This window comes from Nestor notabilis, unplaced genomic scaffold (assembly GCF_000696875.1).
Source record: "Nestor notabilis isolate BGI_N333 unplaced genomic scaffold, ASM69687v1 scaffold1311, whole genome shotgun sequence".
Taxonomy (NCBI): domain Eukaryota; kingdom Metazoa; phylum Chordata; class Aves; order Psittaciformes; family Psittacidae; genus Nestor; species Nestor notabilis.
Window position 1 is genome coordinate 14116 of NW_009913123.1, and position 27956 is coordinate 42071.

The 27956-nt window shown below is 35.4% G+C and overlaps 1 protein-coding gene across 1 annotated transcript in view; it reads right to left on the reverse strand.

The window, feature by feature from the left end:
* Positions 1-2500: 2500 nt before the first annotated feature.
* The window catches only part of LOC104412163 (multidrug resistance protein 1-like), a gene marked incomplete at its 5' end in the record, with an annotated part of 33242 nt that continues 7786 nt past the window's right edge, over positions 2501-27956 (reverse strand). Inside the window, 15 exons of the mRNA XM_010022790.1 lie at positions 2501-2772; positions 4196-4342; positions 5898-6104; positions 8307-8504; positions 8967-9123; positions 11214-11354; positions 13108-13208; positions 17355-17558; positions 18437-18520; positions 19931-20008; positions 21920-22024; positions 22351-22497; positions 23235-23417; positions 24992-25153; positions 27416-27586. Of these exons, the coding sequence (XP_010021092.1) occupies positions 2566-2772; positions 4196-4342; positions 5898-6104; positions 8307-8504; positions 8967-9123; positions 11214-11354; positions 13108-13208; positions 17355-17558; positions 18437-18520; positions 19931-20008; positions 21920-22024; positions 22351-22497; positions 23235-23417; positions 24992-25153; positions 27416-27586 (2292 nt within the window). The remainder of the gene's footprint in view (positions 2773-4195; positions 4343-5897; positions 6105-8306; positions 8505-8966; positions 9124-11213; positions 11355-13107; positions 13209-17354; positions 17559-18436; positions 18521-19930; positions 20009-21919; positions 22025-22350; positions 22498-23234; positions 23418-24991; positions 25154-27415; positions 27587-27956) is intronic.

The following is a 27956-nucleotide window of genomic DNA, read 5'->3' on the forward strand; positions in this document are numbered from 1 at the left end:
TTCACTTTAACATAACACTTTACATAACTGTAGCATTTTAATACTCAATTTTGTAAATTTCTATATATGTTATTTAAAAATTCCATGTAGAATGTCAGTCATTTTGAATATAATATCTCTTAAATAAGTAGTTCACTGAGGAAAATGGCACTCAAATTCTGTATCTGGAATCAAATCATCCACACTAAATGAAAACCTCTTGCTCTTGCAATACTCAGAAATATTTTTAATACATGGGAAGACTCTTCTTTAACCTTCTCCTTTATCTTAATGTCTTTTGTTACAAATAAGATTAAATTAGGAAGTAATAAATGAAAGGCCGTTAACTTAAATACTAAGATAAACATTATCTACCATCATTTATTGAGTCCAGTAGGACTGCTAAACGTAGCACAAGCTGGGAAGAGCAGCTGGTGCCTACTGCCTTAGTCAAGATCTTAAGAACTCTGACCTTAGTAGACTTGATTGCAATGTTGTGAGGACTGTAAATTGATACTATGCCCTTAGGCAGAAAAGAGTGGGGATCCTGAAGAGTAACCAAAACCTCAGAATAACATTGCTTTTTGGATTAGACAGAACACTGCATATATTGAGTTGAAGGTCTGCATGAAGAAGAAAAAGAAATTACTAAAAGAAAATGCAGAGTAACTAACTTAGCTATTTTCTGAATGCATGAGGCCATCATGTGGCAAATTAATGACATGGCCACAGAAGATAAAAATCATTGATTAGTAATATTTGGGATAATGAAGAAAATATACACCTTCCATCATGAACTCAAAGGAAACTAGTGTGAAAGTTCAGACACAGAAATTTCTCCTAGCATTTCATTTTTTCACGAGTAATTCTAGAGAAATTGTGGAGGATATTTTAGAAATTCTTTATCAGTGAAAGTTTGTTCACTGCATTCAAAAAATTATTAATGCATTTGTCAAGCAAATGAATGATATAATTTCTACCCATGGACACTTAAAGCAAATCTATTACAATTCATTAGAAATTGTGTCATCAAAAATTACAAAGTCTAGTTTTAAAAATAAAAGACTAAAATTCAGAATTAAGTAAAAAAATCTGCCTGAGTATGTTCTCACTTAAATCCTCAGACTATGATGTTAAAGAATATCTATTCCAATCTTGCAATTGCAAGTATAACTTATCTGTATTATGGTGCACACTAATAGCCTTACTCATGGACAAGAACCTGATTGTATCAAGTAATACATAAATAGGAAACAAACAAATTTGTTAGTCAAATTGTTTTTCCATCTAAGACAGGAACAAAAAAAAAAAAACAGGTAAGTGATTCAAGAGGAATACAATGAGATTGCATCAGTCAACATTCTGGAGAGTAGTTTTAGTACGTTGATGAACCTAAGTGCCTATCAGTTAGGCTGTGTGTGTATAAATACATTTTGATAGGACAGATCATATACATAAATCTCAGGGAATCAGAAATTGCTGTGACAGGAGTGTGGAAGACTGATTAATCAGGCCAGTTTTAAACTCAAAACCAAAACTTTACTGCATAGATATTCATTAACAATATACATTACTAATGGCTAGTTCTCTAATAATTATTAATCACTATTAGTACATATTCAAAGCAGTTAGTCATCCTAAATTAGCAGCTAATATACAATACTGCAGAGCTGATGATATGTAATGAGCACCTATGGTTACAGTCCTGGAGAGTCTTAAGTCATCAGGGAGATCAGGTTCAAGAGGTCTTCAGTGAAGGAAGCTAACTTTGAAAAGGATGCCTTCCTTCCCCCTCCTCTTAGACAAATTCAAGATTTTCACCTTTTATAAAATTCTGTAGTTTTTAGAGGGTTCTTAGCCCTTGACCTCTGAACCCTAGGACATTGCAGATACTAGTTTCATAGGCTGCAACAGGTGCCTTGCCTTGCCCACCAGTTGTAGCTTGTTTTCTTAGCTGTTCCTTCTTTTCTGTGTTAAAGCAGTCTTTTCCCAGCTTTTAAGGTTTCACCTCTTGCATGACCAGTAACTGACCATCCATGAGGTAATAGTTTTAGAACCTTTGTTTTCAGCCTGCATCCACATGACCTTTGCTGTCATCCCAGGCTAAAACTCCACATCATAACAAAAGACATCTGGCATCAACCTCCAGCTGATCTGCAAGTTCTTGTAACAAGTTGATAACAAGCCTTGCACAGGTTGAGGTTTGTTCCTGGCATCAGCAAAACTAATTTTACTGAGCATGAAAATATTTACAGGTTGTTTACCAGACATGCCTGACGAGTACAATTTTGACAGAGTTCAAAGCAAGCTAATATTCGTTACATCTGGCTTAGCATGCTTCTACTTTTATGAGTGCAATAGGCTTCTGTGTTGGTCACATAGTAGAGTGGTTTGAATAATGAAAAATAGTAATGATAAAATGGTACATATTTACTTAGTATTTCTTGGTTTTGTAGGACTTATGAAAAGAAGGAGGAAAACCAAAAGTATCAAGACTGTCTATTGATACTGAAATAATTACAGTAACAAAAATAGCAGTATTGAAATAATTACAGTGACAATTTAGAGATAACTACTGCTTTTAATTTACATGTTGCATGACCCACTTTGAGCATTGACCAGAGAGTAGTAGCTGCCTTTTAAAGCCAGGAGCTGCTGATGGGTCCCTTGCTCTACAACCTTGCCATTCTGGACTACAGCAATCTTGTCAGCGTTTTGGATGGTGGAGAGTCGGTGAGCTATCACGATGCAGGTGCGACCTTCTCTGGCTTTATCCAGCGCTTCCTGGACAATCTGCGCAATGAACAAACCACAAGGTGAACTATCCTGGCAGCTGTAATGAGATATACCTCAATTGCCATCCATGAAGTAAACTGTAATATGACAATGAGGGAAAGGCAATATCTGTGGTTTAGCTTCCTATTTTAGAATTGGTGTGTGCTGGCAAAGAGTCAACTGTCATAGTGGGTGATGCCACGATAGCTAAGAGGATGAGGTAGAACCAGGCTCATTACTGAGATGCATGGTAGGAGAACAAGAGAAAATTGTTAAAAACTGTAACAGGGGAGGTTCTGAAAAACGTTCACCACAAGGATAATTAAGCATTGGAACAGGGACAAAAGAGACTGTTGAATCTCCCCATATATGTTCAAGGACCCTACTGGGCACAGCACTGACCAACCTTGATTGAATTTAGTATTGGCACTTGTTCGAAGAGAAGGTTTAATTAGAGACCTCCACAGGTCCCTTCATGACTGATTAATTATATATGGGAGTTAAGTCAGTAATCTTGGGTCAACTATTATCATATTAGTTCTCATGATTTCACAGGGAGTCTCATGAATCATGTTTTTATTAAAGCTAGCACTGGCAGAAAAATACTAGTAAGAATCTCCACTTTCTTTTCTTTATTCCTTATATTTATTAATGCAGAATAAAATATGAGATTAAATTTCTGTATCTAGCTGGTACATAATTAAGAAAACAAAGAAGTCTGGAATTGTTTAATGGCATTTTCCCCTAAAACTTCATGGTTTTATGCCTAGGTTTGGTCAGAACTTAGTCCATAAGGTTTGAGATTTCCATAAGGTTTGAGATTTTCATATAATAGTATTTTTTATAATATTTGCCTCATAAATTGTAATTACTTTTGTAGAATCTGTTAATTTTCTACAGCTAGCCTGTAATTCTGTTACATGATCATGGATATGTTACAAGATTATGGCTTTGGGCTTAAAAAAGGAAGAAATGTTCTAGCAATTTTTTCACTGGAAGTTTTCATATTAGCCATGAATATATAACAAGGACTAGAGAGCAATGGGAGAAGCAAGAAAAATTATGAAAGCAAGATTTGGCAGTTTCCTAGAAAAAAATTCTCTGGCAGCATCCTCAGTCTTCTCAGCTTCTGAAGTTTGAGACTTCTGATTCAATTTTGATAGCACTTTCCAATTGAAGCCTGAAGAATTCCAGGCAAAGAAATGCTTTTTTCATTGCTACTTCAACCTGCTTACTGCCACACAGATGCAAAAAAAAAAAATGCAGGTTATTTTTTGGCAAGGAGGAGTAAAACCTTTATATTTGTCTATTAATTATTCGCATAAATATGTAATTTATATAAACCACCATATTTCCAGCTTTGGGCTTTAATATGTGGGAGTAAAAACAATAATCTTAATACAAAGCTAGATTTAAATTCTGGACTCTTGGTTCAAGTTACCTTTTCACTTTCTGTATCTAAGGCAGATGTAGCTTCATCCAGTAGCAGAATTTGGGGCTGACGTACAAGAGCTCGGGCTATAGCAATACGTTGTTTCTGGCCACCAGAAAGCTGAGTTCCTTTGTCTCCTACGCGGGTATTGTATTTCTAAAAACAATATATTAAGTTCATACTATGAATGCAAATCAATTCTGAAGCATATATTTAAGCATATGGACCCTGACATCACAAAATGCATATGCCATGCCAACAGCTCTCTGAAAACAGACGACCAGCGTTGCTATCTGCCACAGATCTACAGTTCTTTCACTAGAAGACTTCTTTGTAGCATCAAGCATTTTACAAATTCAAAGTAAAAAACCCTGTAAAGTTGGAAGACAACATAATTCTCAACCAGGAGATAAAACACCAAAGCTCAGTGATAGTCTATGACAATACTGGGGATCGAACCCTGAGTTTAAACACTCCAAGCTAGCATTCTAACCAGTCAGTTATTCTAACCAACATTTATTCACCCTGAAGAAAAAAATAGCTACGTATAAGATGTATCAGTTTCAGGCCAAATTCTATACTACATATAGACATAGACATGTCTTTGTTTAGACATGTCTAAACACTTTGTTTGCATCTATTCTACAGCTTCGGACATTTAGTTATGCCAGTTAAGGAGGACCTGTCATGCCTCTGGACAAAGTCATGTGTAGGTCACAGTAGTCTTTGAGGTATTACATATTAGGTTGCAAAAAGCATCGAAGTTTCATGAGACATTATTATATAACAGAAGATTTACCTACAAAGTGTTGGAAAGAGCAGATCCTGATAAATCATTAGAAACCAAACATGACCTGAAAAAATCATGGGTTTTTTTTTTTTGAAGAAATGCAAAAAGCAGCTTAAGAGCCTGAAATTAAGCTGAATATATACAACATACAACTAAGCTGGCAAATTCCTTGCTTCAGAAGTTCAGAAGGTTTGGATACAAGTTGACACAGGTTAGAAATTGATTTAATAAACCCACAGAAGAAAAATTCACTCAGAACTAAATAATAAAATATTATTTCTACCTTAGGAAGTTCTTGAGTCACAAATTATGCAAGTAAGATGAGACTTAAGGGGGAATGTGACTAAATGTTTAGACTTTTTGAATACTTACTCTTAAATATGTCTTGCTGTTCACTGCCAAGATTTTTTGTATGGCAGACTTTTCAGCTGACCCAAGATATTAATTCTTACATTATTATGTGTTGGTCAGATATATATGAGAAAAACTTTCTTAGTATTTTTTTTAACTGTAGGAATACTAGAAATATAAATTCTGACTATGTGTAACTGGAAAAAAAGTGTAAGATAATTGTCAGTCTAGCAGAGTCTTTTACATGTGCTTGAGATAAATAGGAGCTTAAAAAGAAATGTTCAACTCTTAAAAAACCCATCCCACACTTCCAGCTCTCAATTAGTTGTAATCGTGGATTTTTTTCCCCTGACACGTTAAATGTTCAGATCTCCACCTGACAATGGATTCTCCCAGCACAAAAATAAGTATGGTAAACACAATTCAGAAAGGATAAGATTTAAAAGTCAGTTTCAGATCTATTTGCATCTCAGGGAATGATTATATTCCAGGGAATCATAAATGGACACTTTTAACCTGCCACAGTAGATCACCTCCGGTTCTGAGTAGGAGAGAAAAGGAATAACTTACATCTGGCAGAGAGTCAATGAAGGAATGAATATTGGCTTCTTTTGCTGCATTAACAATTTCCTCATGTGACACCTGCCGACTGTTGTCTCCATATGCGATGTTTTCACCAATAGTGCAGTCAAACAGGATTGGCTCTTGTGAGACAATACCAATCTGAGCTCTCAGCCACTTGATATTTAGGTCCTTTGCATTTTTGCCATCAAAAAGCTGAGAAACCAAACATTTTAAATTTCGGTCACATGGCTATATGCGTATTTGAGATTTACTGTAAATTCATACACAGAAGTTGTGCAATTGCAGCTCTTTCCTTAGAGATACCATTTTGAAAGCTCACATAGTGCCTTCCCCTCCTTCTCTATGTTCCAAAATTTTCTAAAGCCTATCATATAGAAGTGAGGATAGCCCCTTCTGCTGCTTCAGGCCTTTTCTTTGCTTCAAGATCTAATGAGGATTTTGAAGACAGTGGAAGATAGGATATGCTGAGACAACATCAGATAACTTTGGGTAAAGTTCTGTCATTTATTTCTTCAGCATGAAAACTTTCCTCTATCTCGCATATATATATTCCCACTGAAGGAACAGATTGGCAGCAGTATTCCATTTAAATAAAGGAAGAACTGGGTTTATTCATTCACACACTTGAAAGCCAAGCATCCATTCTTAAATTTAATTGTGATGTAATGCCTGACAATGGACAAATTTACTTCTGGGTTCCTTATGATGTCATTTGCAGCCAGTTTTCTTTATTGGCATCTCTGTCACACTTCTGAAAATTTGGCTACTGAGTTGCCATCTCATAGATAAATGACAATAGAATTTTTTTCTGGATAGATCAGTTTCATGATTATAAAAGTCATATCAACTCAGACACAAATATACCAGGTCATCAAGAGGGCTGTTACATACCCACTAGAATTGCCCAGTGCAGTGCTCAGGCTCTGTGACATGATCAGCTGGATAATTGAAGAGCTGCTCTCTTCATAGCATGGCTACTGGACATGATTAATCTACTAATTACAGTTTGTGCTAGAACAGCCAATTCACAGCCAATATAATTGTTTTTCAAAGGAAGGAGATCATAAGAATCTGATTCAAAACCCACTGGAATGAGTAGCAGCATTTCTACGTATGTGAATGTAAAGGCAGGGGGGAAAGTCAGAAGGGTGAAATTGCTTTCAACTACATTGGTATTTGCCATCTTTTTTCCTTACAATTCCATTGGATTTGCAGGTTGCTAAGGTCTGCTCCCTGTTCTTCATTTGATGTGAAAAATCACTGATGAAACTAAAGAACTCAGTTATGCATTTTGGATGCACCATACCAAACTTCTAAGCATTGTTACTCTCTTTTCCAGACTATCACAGTGCCCACTGTTGTGAACAGCCGCTTTTTTGAGAGTTAGTTCTTGTAAGCATACACTCCTTTCACTCAGTTCACAGCGCAACTCAGCATGTGAATCAGCCCACTGCCTGTGTGGTTTCTATGCCAGCTGTCTGTATTTTTCCCTTCAGTAAACCATTGTTGGTTATTTATGGACACGAGGTCAAAACCATCAAGTCATGAAGTTGCACTTAGTTTAAACATATTTTTAAGGCACCTATGCTGCTTCTTTCTACACATCAGTTTGCTACACTGGACCTGTTTGGACATTTCCAAACTCAAAAAGATCTTGCCCATGGCATCTAGGCCTTATTTAAGTATTGTTTTACCTTTTGTGAGCATCTCTGCAAAGTCAACTTCTGAAATTCTTCTTATTCTCACCTCACCCAACCCAAAATATATGGGTTCTTTTTCAAACAAAATCTCTGAGCACATTTATGTCAAAGAGAAAATAGCAATAAACAATACTGTTATGTGAAAAAATATGTGAAGTTGCTGAACAAGTAGCATGGGAACACCTAGATGTATTTTAAACCAGAATTACTAAGGTATTCATAATCTATAACTTGGTAGGTAGGCATACTCTGAAAGATGTTTCTGACAACTAAAAATTCTGATAAAAAAATTTTTTGTCAATATTCACTGTTTTAGGAAAGAAAAGATGGCAAATTCTATTATTGCATTATACAGATATATATACACATATATTTAATAACTACTAAAGTGTTCTTAACATAAAAACCTCAGGAAATCTGCTCTGAATCCAAAGCCATCATTAGGCTGAGGATCAGGCATATTTTTACCATGCAGATCTTGTTTCATTAATTCATTATAATGTGAGAAACAGGGCCTTTTCCCATTATATTATTCATCACATTTAAATAAAGAGCTCTAGTAAGCCACTGTTTGTCTTTAAAATTAAAAATATGTTAAAAATAAAACTAGGCATATCTATTATACTTTATCACATCAAGCCACATAAGCACACCCTCACTTAACATGTTGACATGTTCTTACAAATATACTTACCATTTCTCCACCAAGTGGATCATAAAATCTCTCAAGCAGCTGAATAACAGTGCTCTTTCCACAGCCACTGCTACCAACAAGAGCCAGAGTTTGTCCCTTTTCTACTTTTAGATTCAAACCTTGAAGGATTTTGACACCTGGTCTGTTTGGGTAGTTAAATGCCACATCTTTGATCATTATGCTTCCTCCAAATGTTTCCTACAATTGAAATAATGCCACTGTTACATCTTTAAGACAATTTGACAGGGGATTCAAATAGAATTGCAGAAGTCTTTTCCTCCCTCCCCCCGGCTCACTGAAATCAACAGTTTTTTATTTTTTGGAATGCTGACTTTGACCCGGTGGTCTGAATCTTTATGAAGCTATAAAATCCAAGTACAGCACTGAACTACTTTGAAAATGTTCATGATTCTGCTAGTTGGATTCCACACAAGTTGCACCTTAACCAGATTTTTGACACAAATAACCTTTAGGCAGCCTAAGCAAAAGCTGGACTCACAATAGAGAACATAGTCCATGTTGAGTTTAGATAAAGTGTCGAGGATACATTGAGATTAGGAAGTAAGCAAAAGGAGAAGACAAATCAGCTTGAAGTGAGTGAGAAGAATACTGTCCATACTGGCAATAAATAATATCACCCATTACACTTGGCTTACTTACAGGCTTCTCTCCTTCCTCGCTGTAACTATCTATTGAGGGTACTCTTTCAAACAGCAGAAACAAGTGGGCTGCTGATACCTTTGCTTTGGCATAATCAGGAGCAAAAGAGCTGCTTTGTCCTAATGCCATTGCACCAAATACAACAGCTGAAAACACTCTATAAAAAGAAATCAGGGGGGAAAAAATCAATAAAGAGACAATGAAGAAAAAGTCAATGGAAATGAGACTGCAGTCAACTTTTTCTCTTACACAGAGAAAAAAGAACGTTAAATTTAAAAAGAATAAAATAGTAACTATTACTGCTTTAATTACTCATTTAGCTCCAGAAATGTCTTTTTATTCTCTTTTAATCACATAAGATAAACAAGCCTCCATTCCAGATTCAATGTTTTCGTTACTTATTAGCACTTATTTCTTTAGTTATTAATACTGGTTAACTGTATTAAGTCTCAGCTGGGGCTAGGAAGAAAGTGGTGAATAGATGGTAAGATCGTTACTCTAATCCTGTTCTAACACTGCTGTGGCTTCCTCTCTATAGTTCAATGACCTCTGAAAGTTAGTGATTAATTTTTAAGGCATCAATGAAAATAAGAAATCAAGCATGTAATAAGGTGACAATAAAGATTTAATTTGCTATCACAGCTCTGCTGGAAAGAAACTGAAGGGTTCACAACACAAAAAAGAAGACTGAAAACTGTGCTATTGTTGGTTTATGGTGAATGTAGATGAATCTTTACAGGCTACATTAGAATGGTTTAAGAACCTGATGTACTCAGCTATTAATAACTGCCACACCACATAAGATTACTCATCACTGGGAAAGGGAAATTGACATATGAGAACTCTTAGCCTGTGTTAAGGCAAAGTGAAATAAGTTAATTTATTATTTTTATGTATTTTCTTTTGAGCTTTATAAACTAATCTGTTTTATTCTGCATTTGAAGAACTCTGAAGGGCTCACACAGTATTGGTCAGACAATCCCTTCCAAATATAACTGAGCCACTGGAAGAGCACTCACTGAGCTGACTAGAGATGTTCAGTTAGCAGCTGAGATGCAGACACTTTCTAATATCTAGTATCAGTCAAAATGAGCTGTGTTATTTACCTTTAATCAGCTTGCCAACAAAAAGAAATTGTGTTGATCAGCCTTTCTTAGGTATTGAGGTCAGTGATATCCATACTGGTAGAATCTCACTCTTTTCATACTTGTTTCCATGGGCCTGTATTGAGCTATTGCCTTTTAAATTACAAATTATATTTATTCTGAGTTTATGCACGATATAGAAGAATGGGACTTTGGTTATGATAGGGGCTCTTAGGTATTATGGCAAATGATCAGATAAACAGTGATTAGAAACCCAAAATAGAAAACTAAGAAGCTAAGTATAAGCTATAATTTTAAAATTATTCCTTTAACTTCTGTACAGTTTCCGCCCTTAAAAACCTATATAAAGTGCCCTCAGAGACAAATAATTGTACTATTCCTTTTATAATTTCAGATTGAAATGGATACACTTCCTAAGAATATTGTAAATCAGAATCATATTTTATTTGCAGCACCTGTCTAAATTAAAAATAAAATGCTCCACCTGACTATTGGTATGTGCAATACTCCACATACTGTTCTTACATTCATGGTTCATACTTTCATTTCCCATACAAAATTGCTTGATTTAAGTGAACAAGCTTCTTATCAGAATGTCATCTAAAATAATTCAGTTGTCCTTCCCTTTTAGTGAACAGCATCTCCTTTATGGAATCCCATTCTTCAATTATTTAACATGTATTTTAGAGAAGATTTCAAATTTCAATTAATAAACCTGACATAGAAATAACAAAGATGCTGATGACCTATTCTTTAAAAAGATTTTTAGAATATTATGCTACAATAAACAGGTACAACTATATTTTTTACAGAACATGCAGAGGACCTCACAGCTACATGAACAATAGGATTGTGGGAATAAACAAAGTGGCGTAAGTAGGATACTGTTTCAAACTCTGGAAAACATAACAGTCCCAAATAAATACAGAAAAAGAAATCCAAAATTAGGCCTATCTGAACAGCTCTGATTCTGTAGTCACCTAGAGTATCTACTTTGTAAAATGCTTTCATTATACTTAATTATAGAAGAAGAATTTGCCTGTTTTCTTATAGCTTACTCAATGGATTAATGATATCTCCAGCAGTAAACAAAGACGATTGCCTGGACTGACAGAAAAAATATTGCAAAAGAGATACTTACAAATATACACTTTTAAAGTCCATGTAACCATTTGCGACTAGATAGGCACCAAATCGGAAACAGCCAGCATAGGTAAAGAACATCATTGCTTGTGAAAGGGCGAAACAAAATCCAAATATATGTGCCTTCTTCACAGAATTTCTGTAAGAAAGGATGCATATTTTCGTAAAAATGTGCAACTATACTGAATTCCTGGTATGCAAAAAACAATTAATTGACTTTAGATAATACTGATACGGGTGGGAACTATACTCATACAACACGATCCATTGTCTCCTTTTAGACTGTGTCCAAGGAAAGTTTGATTTCCAGAATTTTATTTACTTCCAAGAACAGCTTGGAATATGGGTGCAGAAAAAGATGACTGCTCTGTGTAATTATTGTCTTACCATTACATAATTCGAGTGTTAAAACACTTTACAGTTCAGTCCATGATCACCACTTTGAAGATGTAAATAACACATCTGAAATGGTACTACTGCATCACTTAAGAGGGGAAAAAAAAAGAGCAGAACTCTTAGCTCACCTGCAGCTGAAGCCAAATTTTTGTATCTTTTTTTCTTTACTTGTAATTTTCTCTTGAACAAGTAACACATATGTTAAGCAGTTCAATACTACATACTTGAAAATCTGTTTCTTTTCAATGTAATCAGTCAAAATTCCTCTCTCAGATAAGATTAAGACTGCACGTATGAGGAAGAAATTAAATTTTGGATGATATAACTATGTCTATAACTAAAAGCAAGGCAAAGAGAAAATTTTCTGTAACTATGAATTATACCAGAAAAAAGAAAGAAAATATCTTAATGATATTGATGCTATTCATAGGTCACAACTGTATGGTTCGTTCTGGAAAAAACCCAAACCAATACGAACAGAAGCCAGATTCACAAGTGTGGGTTTTGTTGACTAAGAGGTGGTTGTGACTTCTAACAGACTTGTGCATTAATCCAGTAAAACAGAAGGCCTAAGCTCAATTTTTGTGAATTAGAATGTCATTGCTTAATCAGTGGTATAACATGCACTGAAACATTAACTGAAAAATCCATGTCTTACTTCTTCCAGAAAAATTGACCATAGGGCAGTAAGTTCTTATTTATATTAGAACAACATTAAGATGGACGTCTTGGAGCAATTCCATCAATGTCACCTTGAGAATGGTTAGGCGCTGTTCTGCATGTTGTGACATATGGACTCAAAACCCAGCAGGCTGAGAAAAAAGCTAAGTAATATCTTTTACGTCCTGCACTGTGCTCTAATTAGTTATCATGGTGAATGTATTAGCAGCACCCCTACTTGTCTCCCACTATATGTGTACATACACTGTCATTTCCTTTACTTTTCTCATGGATGTCTGGAAATGAAACATCTAATTCTGGAGGAAATAAAAATCTAATTGACAGTATCTTTTTAGTTTTTCACTTTTTAAATTTTGATTTAGCCCAGGCGGATTTTTATTCCTTTTTTTCTTTTAAGTCACGAATAGTGATTATTCCAATGTTTTCAATCTTATTCATATTTGGAAAAATGGATTAATGAAATATTCAATTTACATTTAAAATTTTTTAACTTAATATATAAAACACTTCAGGTAGGAGTTCAGATTAGCTGACTTTTGAAGCTCACTTAAAACTAACATTTTTTCAAAGTAAGTGACATCACAATAGAAGATACTCATCACAGAAAATTAACTAGATCAAAGAACAAAAATGTTGGCTCTTGGTTGCATTTGTTAATAAAAATACGCAAAATATTTAAATTAGTTCTGAGTTATTAAATTATACATTAAATCATACACAGTAACAAATAAATCCATGTTTGTTCAAGTAAATGTTTGTAATTTATTCTATTATTTAAGTACAGATTTTTTTTAGCTTAGTTATTGTTATTATACCTGTAAGGTACATGCAAATGTTCTCCATACATCAACTCAAATTTTCTTTCTTGGGTCAAACTAACAACAGTTCTAATATTTTCTATCGCTTCTGTGGCAATCTGCAATAAGAACACAAACATTTTAATCAAAAGTTAAGATATGTTGCAATTCTTTATCCTAAACTAATAAAAAGATTCTGCTAGAAAATAATTTTGTATTTTTTTGCAGCTGTTCTTAAAATAATTGACCTTTCATATCAAAAGTAAGTCTTTCACACTTTCATTTTTATGACAGGGAGATTTTCTGATGATGCTCAGGATTTTCTGGGAAGACCTCTCTAATGTCCTCCAAATAAGCAGTGAAAAACAGTAAAACAGCAGTTACATTTATGAAGAAGATATTCAGTAAGAAAAATGGCACTTTAGCATTCAACTTCCAGCCCAGTGACTTTGGGCTATAATAAAAAAGTCAAAGTTACTTCTGTGTTTAAAGCCTAATTTAGATCTCTGCAGTAAATGTTTGATCTGATCAATAATACCTTCTTCACACTTGCAGATTCTTTAGACTTCAGTCATTTGCATACAAAGGATCAAGCTGGGGAGCGGTTTGGGGTTTTTTTCCAAGGGACTGACAATGTTTTTTAACATGTTAAAACTTACAAAAATTCAATTTAAATATTATTTTCTATTTTAATTTTAGAAAGCATAGAATAGATATGCATCTATTTTACACAACATTATTACGGCATTTGGTGTGTTACATAGCTCATATTTTCCATAAAGCTCTTTAAGAATCAGTGTTTTGGAACACTGTGCTTCTCTAAAGCTAGTTCCTTGAACCCTCTCTGTTTCGAGCTCATGCCTGGAATTCAGCAAAGGCCTTGTTCTGCACAAAGCTTTCTGAACTGAGCACTTGCACAAAAAGAAGGAGAGAAGCTTCAGGGAGAAGCCCAAGCACTTTTAATAAGTTATTGTACTACAACAGGCCTGTTAGTCTCACTTCAGTGCTTGGTAAAATCATAGAGAAGGTTATTCTAGGAGTTACTGAAAACCCTTAAGAGACAATGCAGTCATTGGTCATAGCTAGTATAGGTTCATGAGGACAAAGTCCTGTTTAACTAACTTGACTTCCCTTTATGACAAGGTCACCTATATAGTTGACCAAGGGAAGGCAGTGTATGTGTGGGGCCTTATTTTAGCAAAGCTTTTGACACTGTCTCTTACACTGTCCTTCTAGACAAGATTTCCAGCATACAGCTAGACAAATCCATACTACGCTGGGTGAACAATTGGCTGACGGGTTGGGCTCAAAGTGTTACAGTAAACTGAGTTACCCAGTCACTACTGGGTTCACAAAGGCTCAATTTTAGGGCCAGTGCTCTTTAATGTTTTTATGAATTATCTGGATGCAGGAGTCAAATACACACTAAATAAGTTTAGTGATGCTACTAAATTAGGAGGAGTTGTGGACTCCCTCAAGGATAGAGAGGCCTTACAGAGAGATTTAAATAGACTAAAGACCTGGGCAGCATACCAACCATATGAAATTTAACAAGATCAAGTGCCACATTCTGCAGCTGGGACAGGATAATCCTGTTTACACATACAAATTAGGGGATAAGATAGAGCAGCCCCACAGAAATATTTGGAGGTTTGGGTTGATGGTAAATGGAATATGGGTCAGCAGTGTGCCCTGGCAGCCAAAAGACCAACCATGTCCTGGGGTGCATCAAGCACAGCATAGGTAGGCAGTCAAGGGAGGTGATTGTCCCACTCTACATTGCAGTGGTGAGGCCCGACCTTGAGTACTGTGTGTAGTTTTGGGCACAAGCTGTTGGAGCGTGTCCAGAGGAGAGTGACCAAAACAGTGAAAGGTCTCAAGGGCAGAACCTATGAGGAGCAGCTTAGGCCATTTTTTTTTTATCTTGGAGAAAAGAAGGCTGAGGGGTGACCTCATCACAGTACACAGCTTCTTCAAGGGGGGCAGTGGAGAGAGAGGTGCTCCAGAGAGCTCCAGAGAGGATCTCCTCTCTCTGGTGACCAGTGATAGGACACGAGGAAACAGAATGAAGCTGCATCTGTTCATATTGGATGTTAGGAAAATGTTCTTCACTGAGAGGGTGGTTGGTCACTGGAACAGGCTCCCCGGAGAAGTGGTCGTGACACCAAGCCTGTCAGAGTTCAAGGAGCGTCTGGATGACAGTCTTAGTCATATAGTTTAGTTTTAGATAGTCCTGTGAGAAGCTGGGAGTTAGAGCTTCCAGTATGAGATATTCTATGATTCTGATTCTATGAACAGAACGAAATTCTGTTCTGAAAATTGACCCTGCAAATTTTCATATAGGACACTGAAGTTACGGCAATTCACCACACAGTTCAAATGCCTACAGTTTAAAACAGAAAAAAAAAAATATCCTCCAAATCACAGACCTGAAAGCATTTTTCTTCACGAACTGTTACCAAAGATTTTTAAACTGTGGTACTGTTATCTTTGTTCTAAAATATAGGGATATAATTATCTTATAGCCTCAGTAGTGCTTGTGCCACTGTTTGAAAATTTGCACATAACTAATACGTTGATTTGAATGTAATGCACAATGTTAATGATTACAAAGAAATTAAACAGATTTTTTGCTTCTTAATTATATTGCCCCATCAATACTCAAAGGAGTAGTCATTTTTTCATTAGTAACATAGCTTCAGCAACCTTTTACAGAAAGCAAATTTTACAAATAGAACATCATATTCATTGAAGAAAACTGGGTTTTTTTTTAAATGGTCATTGAATAAAATGCCTGTAGTCTAGTGTAGTCTAGGTAAAATCACATTTTTTTGTAACTCTTGTGTTAATTCTTCACAATCTGCCACATTAGGAAAGGCTCTAGTGCCTATTCCAATAATTGTTAATTTTTTTCTGTTGCATCTTACAACAAAACAATATGAAATAAATGCTCAGTCATTATAAAGAAGAAACAGAAGAAATGTAGTCAGTTGAAAGGAAAGGAAATGCATCCTTTGGGTTGTATGAAAAAGCCCATGGACAGATCATTACACACAATTCCCTGTAGACTTGGAGGGACAAAGATGTTTTTCAGCACGTTTATCTACAGACATAATAGAAGGAAATAAAACCCATGTAGTAGATAGGAGTCACAGAGCGGGAGGTGGGGGAGGTGTCAAATCCAAATTAAGACATACAAATTTAGGTGTCTAAGGTACCAGTATAGTCAATGGATACCCATTCAACAGAACTAGAAAACAATTCAGTTGCCTGTGCATTATGTGCCTACCAGTCTCTTTCTGCAGGATCATTGACTGGAGAGGGAAGGACTCTAATTCTACTGTCCAGCTTGTGCCATTGGAGATGCTCTAGGATACTCAAGGTGTTTGGGTAAGGCATGGCAGCTATGACATAAAACACAGAGTAAATCCATATCCTTTTGAAATGGCAACTAGAGACCTCCCAGGGACTATTGCATCTCCAATAACTATAAGGGGACATTAGACTGCTAGCAAATATGCAGACACAAACATTTAAACACTAAATCTGAAGGTTAATGCAATTCCTTATGTGTATGGCCTTAGATAAATTATTTTTTTCTCAATAACTTTTAAAAAACAGTAGGACATAAGAAGGGATTTTAGAAAAATTTTACCCTGAAGAGATCAATATGTGGGAAGTGATGGAATACTTGTTCTGTCCCAGAAGGGTTTTTGGAATGAATTGACATTAAATGCCTTAATCTAATTTCTTAAACGAGAGTCTAGCCTTCTCAATTTTCAGTTCTTCCACTCAGGAAATAAAGGAATGGCAAACAGACCCAGCAAGCAGTGGATATATACATATTATCCCTGCAAACATTAGTAAGATGGAAGAGAAGGAAAAAAAAGAGCAGTATTATATATGTAAGACAAATGACATGCCAAAAAGGGATAACAGAAAAGAAAAAAGAGAATGTCAAATTGAAGAGGGTTGCAAACTAAGGAAAACAGAGATGATCAGAACAGGAAGGAGAAAATAATGTGCCTGAGTAGTGCTTAGCACATTCTAGGGTTTACCCAGAACAAGTATCAGTTAGTAACATTCAATTATTATTGAAGAAGTGTTATGCTCTGTAGGCCTACGAGTGTACCTACATAGAGTTTAGCTGTCTCTGGAAGTTATATATTATGATATGTTCTTGTATTTCAAAGTAATACATCCATCAACAATGCTTTGGTATATATGACTGTATACATTACAGAAATAAACTTCTCTAGACCTACCTTTCCTGCAGCTTCCAGTTCTTCTTTATCTTTTTTAGTATGGCCAGCCAACATCTTCATTTCAATCATTCCTGCCACTGCAATGACTGGCACAACGGCTAAAAGTAGCAGGGTCAGCTGCCAGCCATAAACTAGTGATATAATAATTCCAGTCCCCAGGTTAGCTGCGTTTTGGGCAATTAATGCCAATCTGACACCAGTTGCCTGGAGGAAGAAAAAAGACACTTCTTGCTAAAGTAACTGCATCTTAAATAAGGAAAGCATTTTCATCTATAATATCCCTGATTCTCAGGACACTATTTAGAAAGTCTTAGCTCAGTTTTGCTATTTTTCAAAATGGGAGTTTCTTAAATGATTGTGTAAAAAATAATCTAGATCACATTTAATTCTTCTCTCTCCATATTCTGCTTACTTAAATTTGCACTGTAATTTCTAAATTCTGCTCCTGAAGTTGAACAGGCTTTACCCATATCACATATTTACCTTTACAGGTGAATATTAAGATGTGTCAGATTTTGTAGATCATGCAGGTAGCTTTAGAAGTCATCACCCAATGAAGAATAAATTCAAATATTCAACTTCTACTATGGAAATAAGGCCAAAGATATGACAGAACTCCTCAGTTCAGCAAAAAAGCACATAACTTCAAGGAGCAGTAAAAATGTACTTAAGCACACACAAATAATTACATTAAGTGCTCTTTAGACTAATATTAGAGACCCCTGAAATCCACAAATTACTTCTAAAGAATCTCCAAAAAGTAACAAGGAGGAAGTCTATTGCTACTATGTTGATTTTTCTTTTTCATATAAAGAATCTATACAATCAAAAAAATAGTAGGAGATTTTAAACTGAACAAATTTAGATGTGTATCTTTAGGTAAACAAGATCTCTCTAAAAAGTCTTTTAGCTAAAGTGATTCCCAGTGAATTTGTTTAATAATGAAGATCACAATACAGCACAATAGTAAACTTTAAAAAAGATTTACTTGGAAAAGACTGTTAGCCAACCGGTCAAACCCAAGCTGCAACTTTACTGCATACTAGTCCAAATATGAAAATTCAAAACAAAATCTTACTTACTCCTTTCACTTGTGAGGCATCATTAGCAAGTCTTGTAGTTAATGCTCCAGTGCTATTTTTAGTATTATCAAACCAGCTCATGTCCTACAATAAGAAACATTTTTCTTAGGACCAGTTTTTGGACATTTCACATAAACCACAAAGTAAAACTGAGGTCTACCTAATATAACTGAGCTTACTGGCAGAAGAATATGTATCTGGCAGTCCACCTCTTCTGCATATTTAATTTGTTTAATCCCTTCATTGTACAGAGAATGTTTTTAGAAAAGAGTGAATGCTTGTGGATGGCCTGATGTGTACACTGTCACTGCTGAGAAGGAAGGAGAGTAGCCTGGGGGGTTCCCAGATCAAAAATTTACCCTCCTCCACTACTGCAGAAACTGCATCTGCTTGGAGAAGATGACTCTTCAGTCATACTCCTTCACAATTGCAAAGCTGTTTGAGGGTCAATTAATGTATGGCATTCTCAGGGTAAAAACTCCCAGTTCATTGCTTGTTTTGAAGAGGCTTATTTGGAAGCTGTAAGACAAACCAACCAACCAAACTGGTCTATCTGATCATTGTCAACTGCTGGGGTCAGGTACACTGTTTATAATTTATTCACCGTGTGACCAAATACCTGATTCAAGCTTTCATGTGTAATGCATACATCGAATGAAAACCTGGTGATGCAATGCAGGCATTTGTGACCTCAAGCCTCAATTGTGAGATTGCTCTTTCATTATTTTTTCAGTGAGGCTGGTCTACAAATCATAATTTTTCAGACTACAACTTCTTTTTGTCCGCACTGCGAATGGTCATGTTCACATGAATCAAATTCTGTGTCTATGTGTAGCTTTATGTGCAAGACACAAAACCACAGAAGTATTATATCGTGTATTTGAAAATCTAAAATACTGATCCTGAAATCATGCAAGATCAAGGCCAATTTACCACTATGAAATATTTATATTTTAATTCTCTGAAAGTGGCTTTAAATTTAAGTATGCAATCTCACTATTGTATTAATACACAACAATTATAGATTTAGGAACTCTTTGAAGGAGATCTTCAAGAAATAAATAAAAACATATCTGTACAAACCACAACTTAAATCAGACATTTGAACTAAGAGTTACAATGTAACCTGCATTGCCATTTTATTTCTTTAGGGGAAAAAGTGCACCAAGAAAGCAAAGCAGGCAAACAAACATGTAATGGGATATTGCTGGTGTACATCAACCTATCAGGCCATAGTAACTCGGCTGTAAATGTAAGTCGTTGCTAAGAGTACATAAAAAGCTCTTGTATTTGCATTGATTTAAGGCTCTCCCTCTACGGACACTTTGCTTAACCACATGTAACTAACAAAATTGCTTTCTAGATTGATTTAAAGAATATTCTTTGTAGGCAAGTCATAGTATGATAGAATAATGTAGAATACAGTTATTTTATGACATCTATGCAATTAATTATTTTTAAAACCCTAGAAATAAAAATATTTATTTTCTTTACCTGCCTAAGCATTGCTTTAAATGCCATGAATCGAAGCCTCATTGTAAGAATTTCTCCAGCTTTGCCAAATGTGAAACCCTAGTTGAGAAAAGGTACAATGCTTAGCATACTATTACATTGTTTGTGCTTATTCAATAAATATTTTAGATACATTGTCTCTACATTGTCAAAGTACAAAATACTGCAGTCCCGACTGCACTGAGCAAATATAAAAACAGGCTTAATATTCATAAATTCTAATAGGTTCACAGTACAACAAATAGTATTTATCAAAAAAATATGTAGAATATAGTGTTATTTCCCAGCATTGCTTCACCACCATACTTCGAGGAAAAGATCACTAATCACCCCTTTGACTTTATTTTTGTATGAGTTGATCGAAGTCAAATTTAAACAAGTGGCTTTTGGGCTGTTCATTTTAGATTAAAATATCATAAGGCAGTCTGGGTTCACTGAAGTCAAATGCAAATTTCCCATTGCCTCCAACAGTAAGATTTCTTCCCTGTGATCCTAACACAACCTGACATAGCAATCAGCAGTAATACATCAGCGATGTTTTATAATGACTTGTAGCCAAATATATGAATCAATTAAAAATATTAGAAAGGAAATATGCTGGTTAAAGTTTTGGGAAGATACACTCTTGCTACATTTTACTATGACATCAGGGTTTATAATAAGCTTTGTTTAGCACACTATCACCTTTATGTGATTACAAATATTAATTGTTTGGAATCTACTTTTGTGAAATTGAATACTGTTAAAATACAAACCACAGATGGAAGTGTACTATGTTATACTAAGAAAATTACCATGGCATATTCCAATTAGCAAATACTTCTCAGTTAACTTTGATCATTATCTTTGCTGTGGCAGTAAATTTGCACAGGTATGTTACTTAATAAAAAATCACAAAAGAACATCAGAGAATGAGCACTATATAAAGAAATTATAAGAATGGTTAATTTTTTTTTCATTCTCACTAATTTGGGGGTGTTCCATCTCAATAAACTCTTCCCACTCATATTTAAAATATTATATGAACATTTATAAATTCAGCAAACCTATCATAGCAATCTACAACTCAGTCTTCTATACTCAAGGCCTTCTTGAATGCATGTGCAACAAGACAATTACATAAATAAACAAAGTGGTTTTTTCAAGAGACTGTTTATGCTGCTGTCCCAAGTGCACTTCATTATTTCACTGTGTAGGCTCGTTCAATGGATAAAACCATACAAACATTCATAAATTATAAACCAGACTATAGATGAAAATGTTACATTGCTGAAGTTTGCTCTTGTATGATTACTACTTTACCATGGCACTGTTGGAGCAGTTAGATATATATAAGAATTAGAGAAAAGTCAAAAACTTTTATTTAAGAAATTGAGATGGCTATAGAGATCAGTGAGAGCAGGGTTTGAGGTATAACTGTTCAACCATTAGTATTTAAGCAGGAAGAGCTGAATATCAGCATGATGGAGTTTACTTGACCAACTGGGCCAGGGAATCTCGGGGCACACTCCCATAAGATAAGAATTGAATGGGGAAGGGGCTAGGAGAGTAAAAAATTGGAGAGCTTAAGGCAGGAGATTGGAAGATTTGAAATTATACCAGATTCAAACAGAAAGGCTTGAGAGTGAGAAAGGAGTAGTATAGTGTAAAGACTTGTGAGGCTGGCTGTTATGTAGCAACAGAAAAGAGTGAAAGAATCCAAAGTTTCATGCCAAGATGTATTTGGCTGGTGAAGAAGATGGGAAGTTCTGAAGTTAAGAGGTCAGAATGGATTGGAAGGTCTCTAACATATGAAAAGGTCTAGGTCAAAAAAGATATAGTTCAGCACAAGGCACATGTAGACCCATAAATGCGGGTTCTGGTTTGAGTTGGAGAAATTGTATTAATAAGATACAATTTTTTCATATATTTTAGATCTGTTTTCTAAAACATGATGAACAATCATAATAAAGCTAAAATAATAAAACATACCTGAAAAAAGAAAGTAAAAAAGGAAATGATCCCAAGTACTAAAAACAGCACTGAATATAAGTTGCTCTTTTCTCTTAAAACGCTCTTGTCAGTTTCTGAAAAGGTCTATAAAATAATAGTTAAAACAACATTTTATTTAATCAACTAATAATCTAAAATATTTCCAACTTTCTCAGTAACTATGTTTGGTAGTCATTTGCATTCATACAAAAAATTGAGCATGTGTTACATACGATTATAGGTGTAACTAGCAAATTTCAGGTTGTAGCAAGATTTTTAGTATTTTGTATATGTCATCTAATTCTTCAGATTTTTGTAATAGTGCTTCATCCATTCCTCAGCTTCATTATGCAATGACTGTTTAAGAGCCGTTTTTATTTGAAATAAATATTGTGGGCTTTATAGATTTTGCATATTTTATTCAAACTTACCCCTATAATTTCTGAAAATATGACTGCAAATGAAGCTTGTAAAACTCCATTGATAATAGCACATAAAGTTCCAGGTACAAAGTATGGCCATTCAGTTTTGTTCAACTTCATAATTTTCAGAAATGAGGCTGGAACTAATTCTTCATCCTAAAGAATGGGAATTCTGTTAGGACAAATGTATCTATTTATTTGGATAAATATAGAGAAAAAGGAAGATTTGTATAAATTTCCTAATCCCAGAATCTACTCAGAGGAATATTGGGCATATTGCTGTGTATAACCCATGACTAGATTAGTTCAAGTGATTGTTCATTAAGCAATTTATAGCAGCAAAGTATTTGTTGCAAATACGAATGCAATTGTATTTGTTCTATGGTTGGTTTTTCCTGTAAGGTTTGTTGTAAGAGTTGTATGTTGCACGCAATGTCCTGTTTCTGATCCAAAAATGAATGTTTAGACTATGTTATTATAGTATGCAAATACCTAGCCTAGTGAGAGGTTTCCCTGCCCATGGCAGGGGGATTGGAACTGGGTGATATTAAGGTCCTTTCCAACCCTAAGCATTCTATGATTCTATGATGCAGTGATTCTATGTAAGTATATTTCTTTTATAGCAAATTGATTTTCAAGAATAAGCTCATCTTTGTTACATTTTTTTAAGGCCCCATTTTATTTGTATAATCAGTTATGGTGATAATAACAAAACAAGATATTAATAGTATCAGTCAAAGGCCATTTGAATTATAAATTTCTCATTATTTTTCACCCCTATCAAATGTGTCCTTCATCTTGTACCTTTCTAGAGGAGGAGATTGAATTTAATTTTAACATACTTTGTTGAAAGGAATCAAAGTTCAATTACAGCTCTGCATTTACATACTTACAGGTGAACTCTTTTTCTCATCAGTATCCTCATTTTGTGCTCCGGGCTTTTTCATGCTTCTCCGAGTCGAATGTCTTCTCAATCCTCTTGTTAAGGATTCTTCAAATTCTGGTGCAGGGTCACTTTTTTTGACACTAAGGGCATTCTCATCTTTTTCTGATGATGGAACTTCAGCTTCTATTGACTAAAAGTGGGAAGAACAAGATTCTAAGATTTATTATGCATATGTTACTTTGAATTTTCAAAATTATGAGATAATCAAGATAAAAATAACTTTCATTATTTCATTGGAAAGATATATGGGGAAAACTATACCTAATGCTATAAAACAGATATAAAAATCTGTATTATATTTCAGTATGTCTCTATCTTCAGAGCTTGATTCATATATAAGAGTATCCCACCTCTCAAGAAAATACTTGTAGTATGTGGGGGTCAGGGGAGTGGAAGTAGCTTCTCTTTTTTATGGATTAACTTCTAACAAAGTTTTAAATTGAGTGTAAAAGTCATTTGCACTCATCTTGGGATCTTTTTCAATTATTTCTCAGTGCTTACGCTGTTTATTCATAAAGTGATAAAAAATTACCCCTTTTAGTACAGAACGCAATTCTTGACTTTGAATGTAATAAGGAAGTTCAGGGTGGAACAGGTCAAAAAAATATTTTGACTGAAAAATCAGAACAGTCTGGTAAAGAGCCCTATTTTTGGTCATAGTTTGCTAATCTCTTTGACAGAATAAATAAATATTTACCCAGTACTGAGATATTTAAGAGTAACTGGATTCAAAGTTGCCTTCAACTTGTATTTCTGTTTTTTCAGAAAATTTTTATTTCTTACTGCTTTTTGTACTACTAATAAAAATAACTTATTTTGTTTTCTCTCCCTTTTTTGTTCTTTTCTTTTCTTTTGGTTTTTTTTTTTGTTATATATTTCCTAATTTTACCCTTTATCACATTTTCTTGAATACAAAGTTACTTTGAATCTAAGGTGATCAAATGCATTCTTACAGTTATATTCTGAAGAAATGTTTTGATTAGCCTAGTTTAGTCTTTTCAGTCTGACGTACTGAGATGGCAGTTTCAGTTTCTTTAATGGGCATGGTGGTTATGCAGTAAAATACCAGTGACACAGAGGGCTACAGTTAAGCTCAGTTATAACCTAACTAGAGCAAAGGACATTGGAAAGTATCAAAGTATTTTGTTATTCACTTAATAACTAATACATTTCTGATATTTATATGCATTCTGATATTTATATGCATTTCCAACCTGGCTACATAACTTTAAAAGTGCATTCAGCATAGCTGGATTCTTTTTCTCTATTCCTCCTTTTTTTTTTTTTTTTTTTTTTTGGAAGAAATTCAGTATGAAGGATTATAATTAAACACCTTAAAATGCATGGTCTATTCCTTCAGTATCAGCTACTCTATTTTACCTTTTATCATCGGCTAACAAAAAGCAATGGAATAGCAAACTACTGGAGTCAGCTGCTCTACATTAACTGTATAAAAGGAAAACATAAAATAATCTCATAAATTTAAATCCCTAGAGGATTAAAAATGTACTGCTCTGGGTCTGAATAGGTCTGATATCAAAACTAATGGTCTTCTCTTTCAAGTGATTGCTCTCCTTTCGAAGTACAGATTTTTTGCTGTTAACAAAATACGCTGCAGAATTCCTAGTACTTCTGATAGCATACAGTAACTATGGGCATTGAATACAAAAAAGATAGTGAGGCAACAGCTAGCAAGAAAAGTACCTGCATGTTCACGAGTTTGTAGTAGATTCCTTTTCTCTCAAGCAATTTAAAATGATTCCCTTGTTCTGTGATAACTCCATCTTCGAAGACAGCTATAAGATCTGCATTTCGGACTGTTGACAGTCGATGAGCTACTACAATCGTGGTGCGCCCTTCCCTTGCCTAGAAATAACAATATTTAATATGAGTATTTCTAAGTATTTCTAAGTATATTAAAAACTGCTACTCTTCTTATTAGAGTTGACTAAGAGACAGGCTTTCACTGTGGCACGTAATACCATCAATTTTTGATCACAAATATCTAAACAAAATTCCTAATATTTTAATTTAAAATTTTAGAATGTTACAATGTTACAAACCTTTAAAGTTTTCAAATGCTAAATTTAAGCCCACAGCTGTTCAATTAAATCTTAAAATCTGTGGACAGTTTATACTCAGAAGCATTAGAAAATATTTCAGACTGACGTTTAAAATATGTCAGTGTTTTAAGTCATTGACAGCTCAAGTAGCTTCACTGAAAATAAAATTCTCTACAATTCCATGTGAAATTTCAACTATCTGTGGATGTTTATAAGCCTATCGCACATAATGTATCAAATGTCACAGCTTGCCATTTCAATTACTCGGCTGTATTAAAATGATCAAGCAACTTTTAGTTTAAATAATCAAAGTATTGATCCCAAACAGTGGAATTTTGTTTGAACCTGGATGGAGCTCATCCTCAGTGATGTCCCTTAAGTGTCCATACTGTGACCCATACTATTTAATATCTTTTTATTGACATAGACAAATGGGATTGAGTGCACTCTGAGCAAGTTTGTGGATGACACCAAGATGAGTGGTGCAGTTGATTTGCTTGAGGGAAGGGATGTCACCCAGAGAGACCTTGACAAGCTTGAGGTGTGGGCCCATGTGAACCTCACGAAGTTTGAGAAGGCCAAGTGCAAGGCCCTGCACCTGGGTCAGTGCAATCCTCAATATCAGTACAGAGTTGGGGATGAAGGGATTGAGAGCAGCCCTGCAGAGAAGGGCTGGGGAATACCGGTGGATGAAAAACTGGACGTGAGCCAACGATGTGTGCTAGCAGCCCAGGCGGCCAGCTGTATGCTGGGCTGCATCAAAAGAAGTGTGGCAAGCAGATTGAGGGAGGTGATTCTTCCCCTCTACTCTGCTCTTATGAGTCCTGACCTGTACTGTGTTCAGCTCTGAAGTCACCTGTACAAGAAAGACAGGGACCTCTTAGAGCAGGTCCTGAGGAGGGCCACAAAAATGATCAGAGGGATGAAAGACCTCTTACATGAAGACAGGCTGAGAGAGTCAGAGCTGTGCAGCCTGGAGAAGAGAAGGCTCCAGGGAGAACTTACTGTGGCCTTTCACTATATAAAGGGGACTTATAGTGTATGTGGAGAAAGGGACTGTAGTGAGAGGACAAGGGACAATGGTTTTGAATTGAAAGAAGGTAGACTTAGATTGGATATGAGGAAGAAATTTTTTATAGTGAGGGTGGTAAGACACTGGAACAGGTTGCCCAAAGAAGTTGTGTGTTCTGCACCATTGGAATTGTTCAAAGTCAGGCTGGACAGGGCTTTGAGCAACCTGGTCTAGTGAGAGATATCCCTGCCCATGGCAGTAGGGCTCAACTAGATGATCTTTAAAGGTTCCTTCCAACCCAAACCACTCTATGATTCTAGGAGTCCCTAGGTCTTCTGCAAAGGTTTGCGAGGATCCAAATTTATAAGATGATGTGACAAAGAAAAGCTAGACAAATAACTTCTCTACTAAATGTACTTACAATACATTCTCCTCAAACTGTCTTTATCCAACATCAGTGGGAAGCATTAGGGTACTCCAGCAGAATACAACTGAGAAAATTCAGAATGCCATTTGGGTGTATAGCCCCAGTATGAATATAGAGACTCCCAAGTTGTTGATCAAAGATCAGCTGTCCCTTAGTGAGACAGCTCAACATTAGGAACAAAACAAGAACCTAGAAGTATTTAAGTGAAGCAAATGTTTCCCTGGGGCATTTCCTGCCAAGTCACTGCTACGTTCACTTATGACATGATGGTAGCACTTACCTTGTCTGTCAGTCTTCAACATAAGTTAATTAAGTAGGTGACTAACAAAAATATGCATGTGATTAAGATAGGTAAGTGCAGGGGGCAGTATTTACACCAAGAAAATGTTGAATTAAGGTAAAAAATGCAGAAAATTTAATTCCATTTTCTTACTTGAAAGGAGATTCCTGTCTTCTAATACCTGCAGGACATCAAAAATTCTCTGTATAGCGAGTATTTGCCAAATCCAAGTTTACCTTTTATATTTTAAGGATCTCTATTTCTTGCAGCTCTTTCAACAAAATTTTCAGGAAAAAAGTAAATATTAGGCTTCTCCTTACCTGCTCCGTTTTAGAAGCCTACTGACCTTGTCCAGTGCTGCCTGCACAACTGCTTCACTCTCAGTATCCAAAGCTGATGTTGCCTCATCAAGCAGAAGAATTTTAGGATTGCGAACCAGAGCTCGGGCAATTGCTATTCTTTGCTTCTGGCCTCCGCTCAGCTGTGCCCCTCTTTCTCCAACCACAGTTTCAAACTTCTACAAGACAACCACACGCATTTCCAAAACACTCAGTGGCACGGTCCTTTCAACGGAGAAAGGCAGTGTAAAGAAAAGAGACATCAGTGTCAGGAGTCCCCACAGCTTCTTCTCTTTCCTCTAAAACACTACAGGATACACACCTCCTTGGATATACCTGTCTAATCATTTGTGTCCCTGGAATTCTAACAGTTCTTCAAATGCTCACCAAGTCATGACCTAAAGGTTTAAAAATAACATTATTCTCAGAAGTTATGAGGAAGCTCTGGGTAGCTCTGCATATTCAGAGCTTCAGGAATAGCTTCCTCTGTTTATGAGACTCCCTTCTAAGGAAGTGTTTGGCACAAGAACAATTAGGAGAAACTACTTG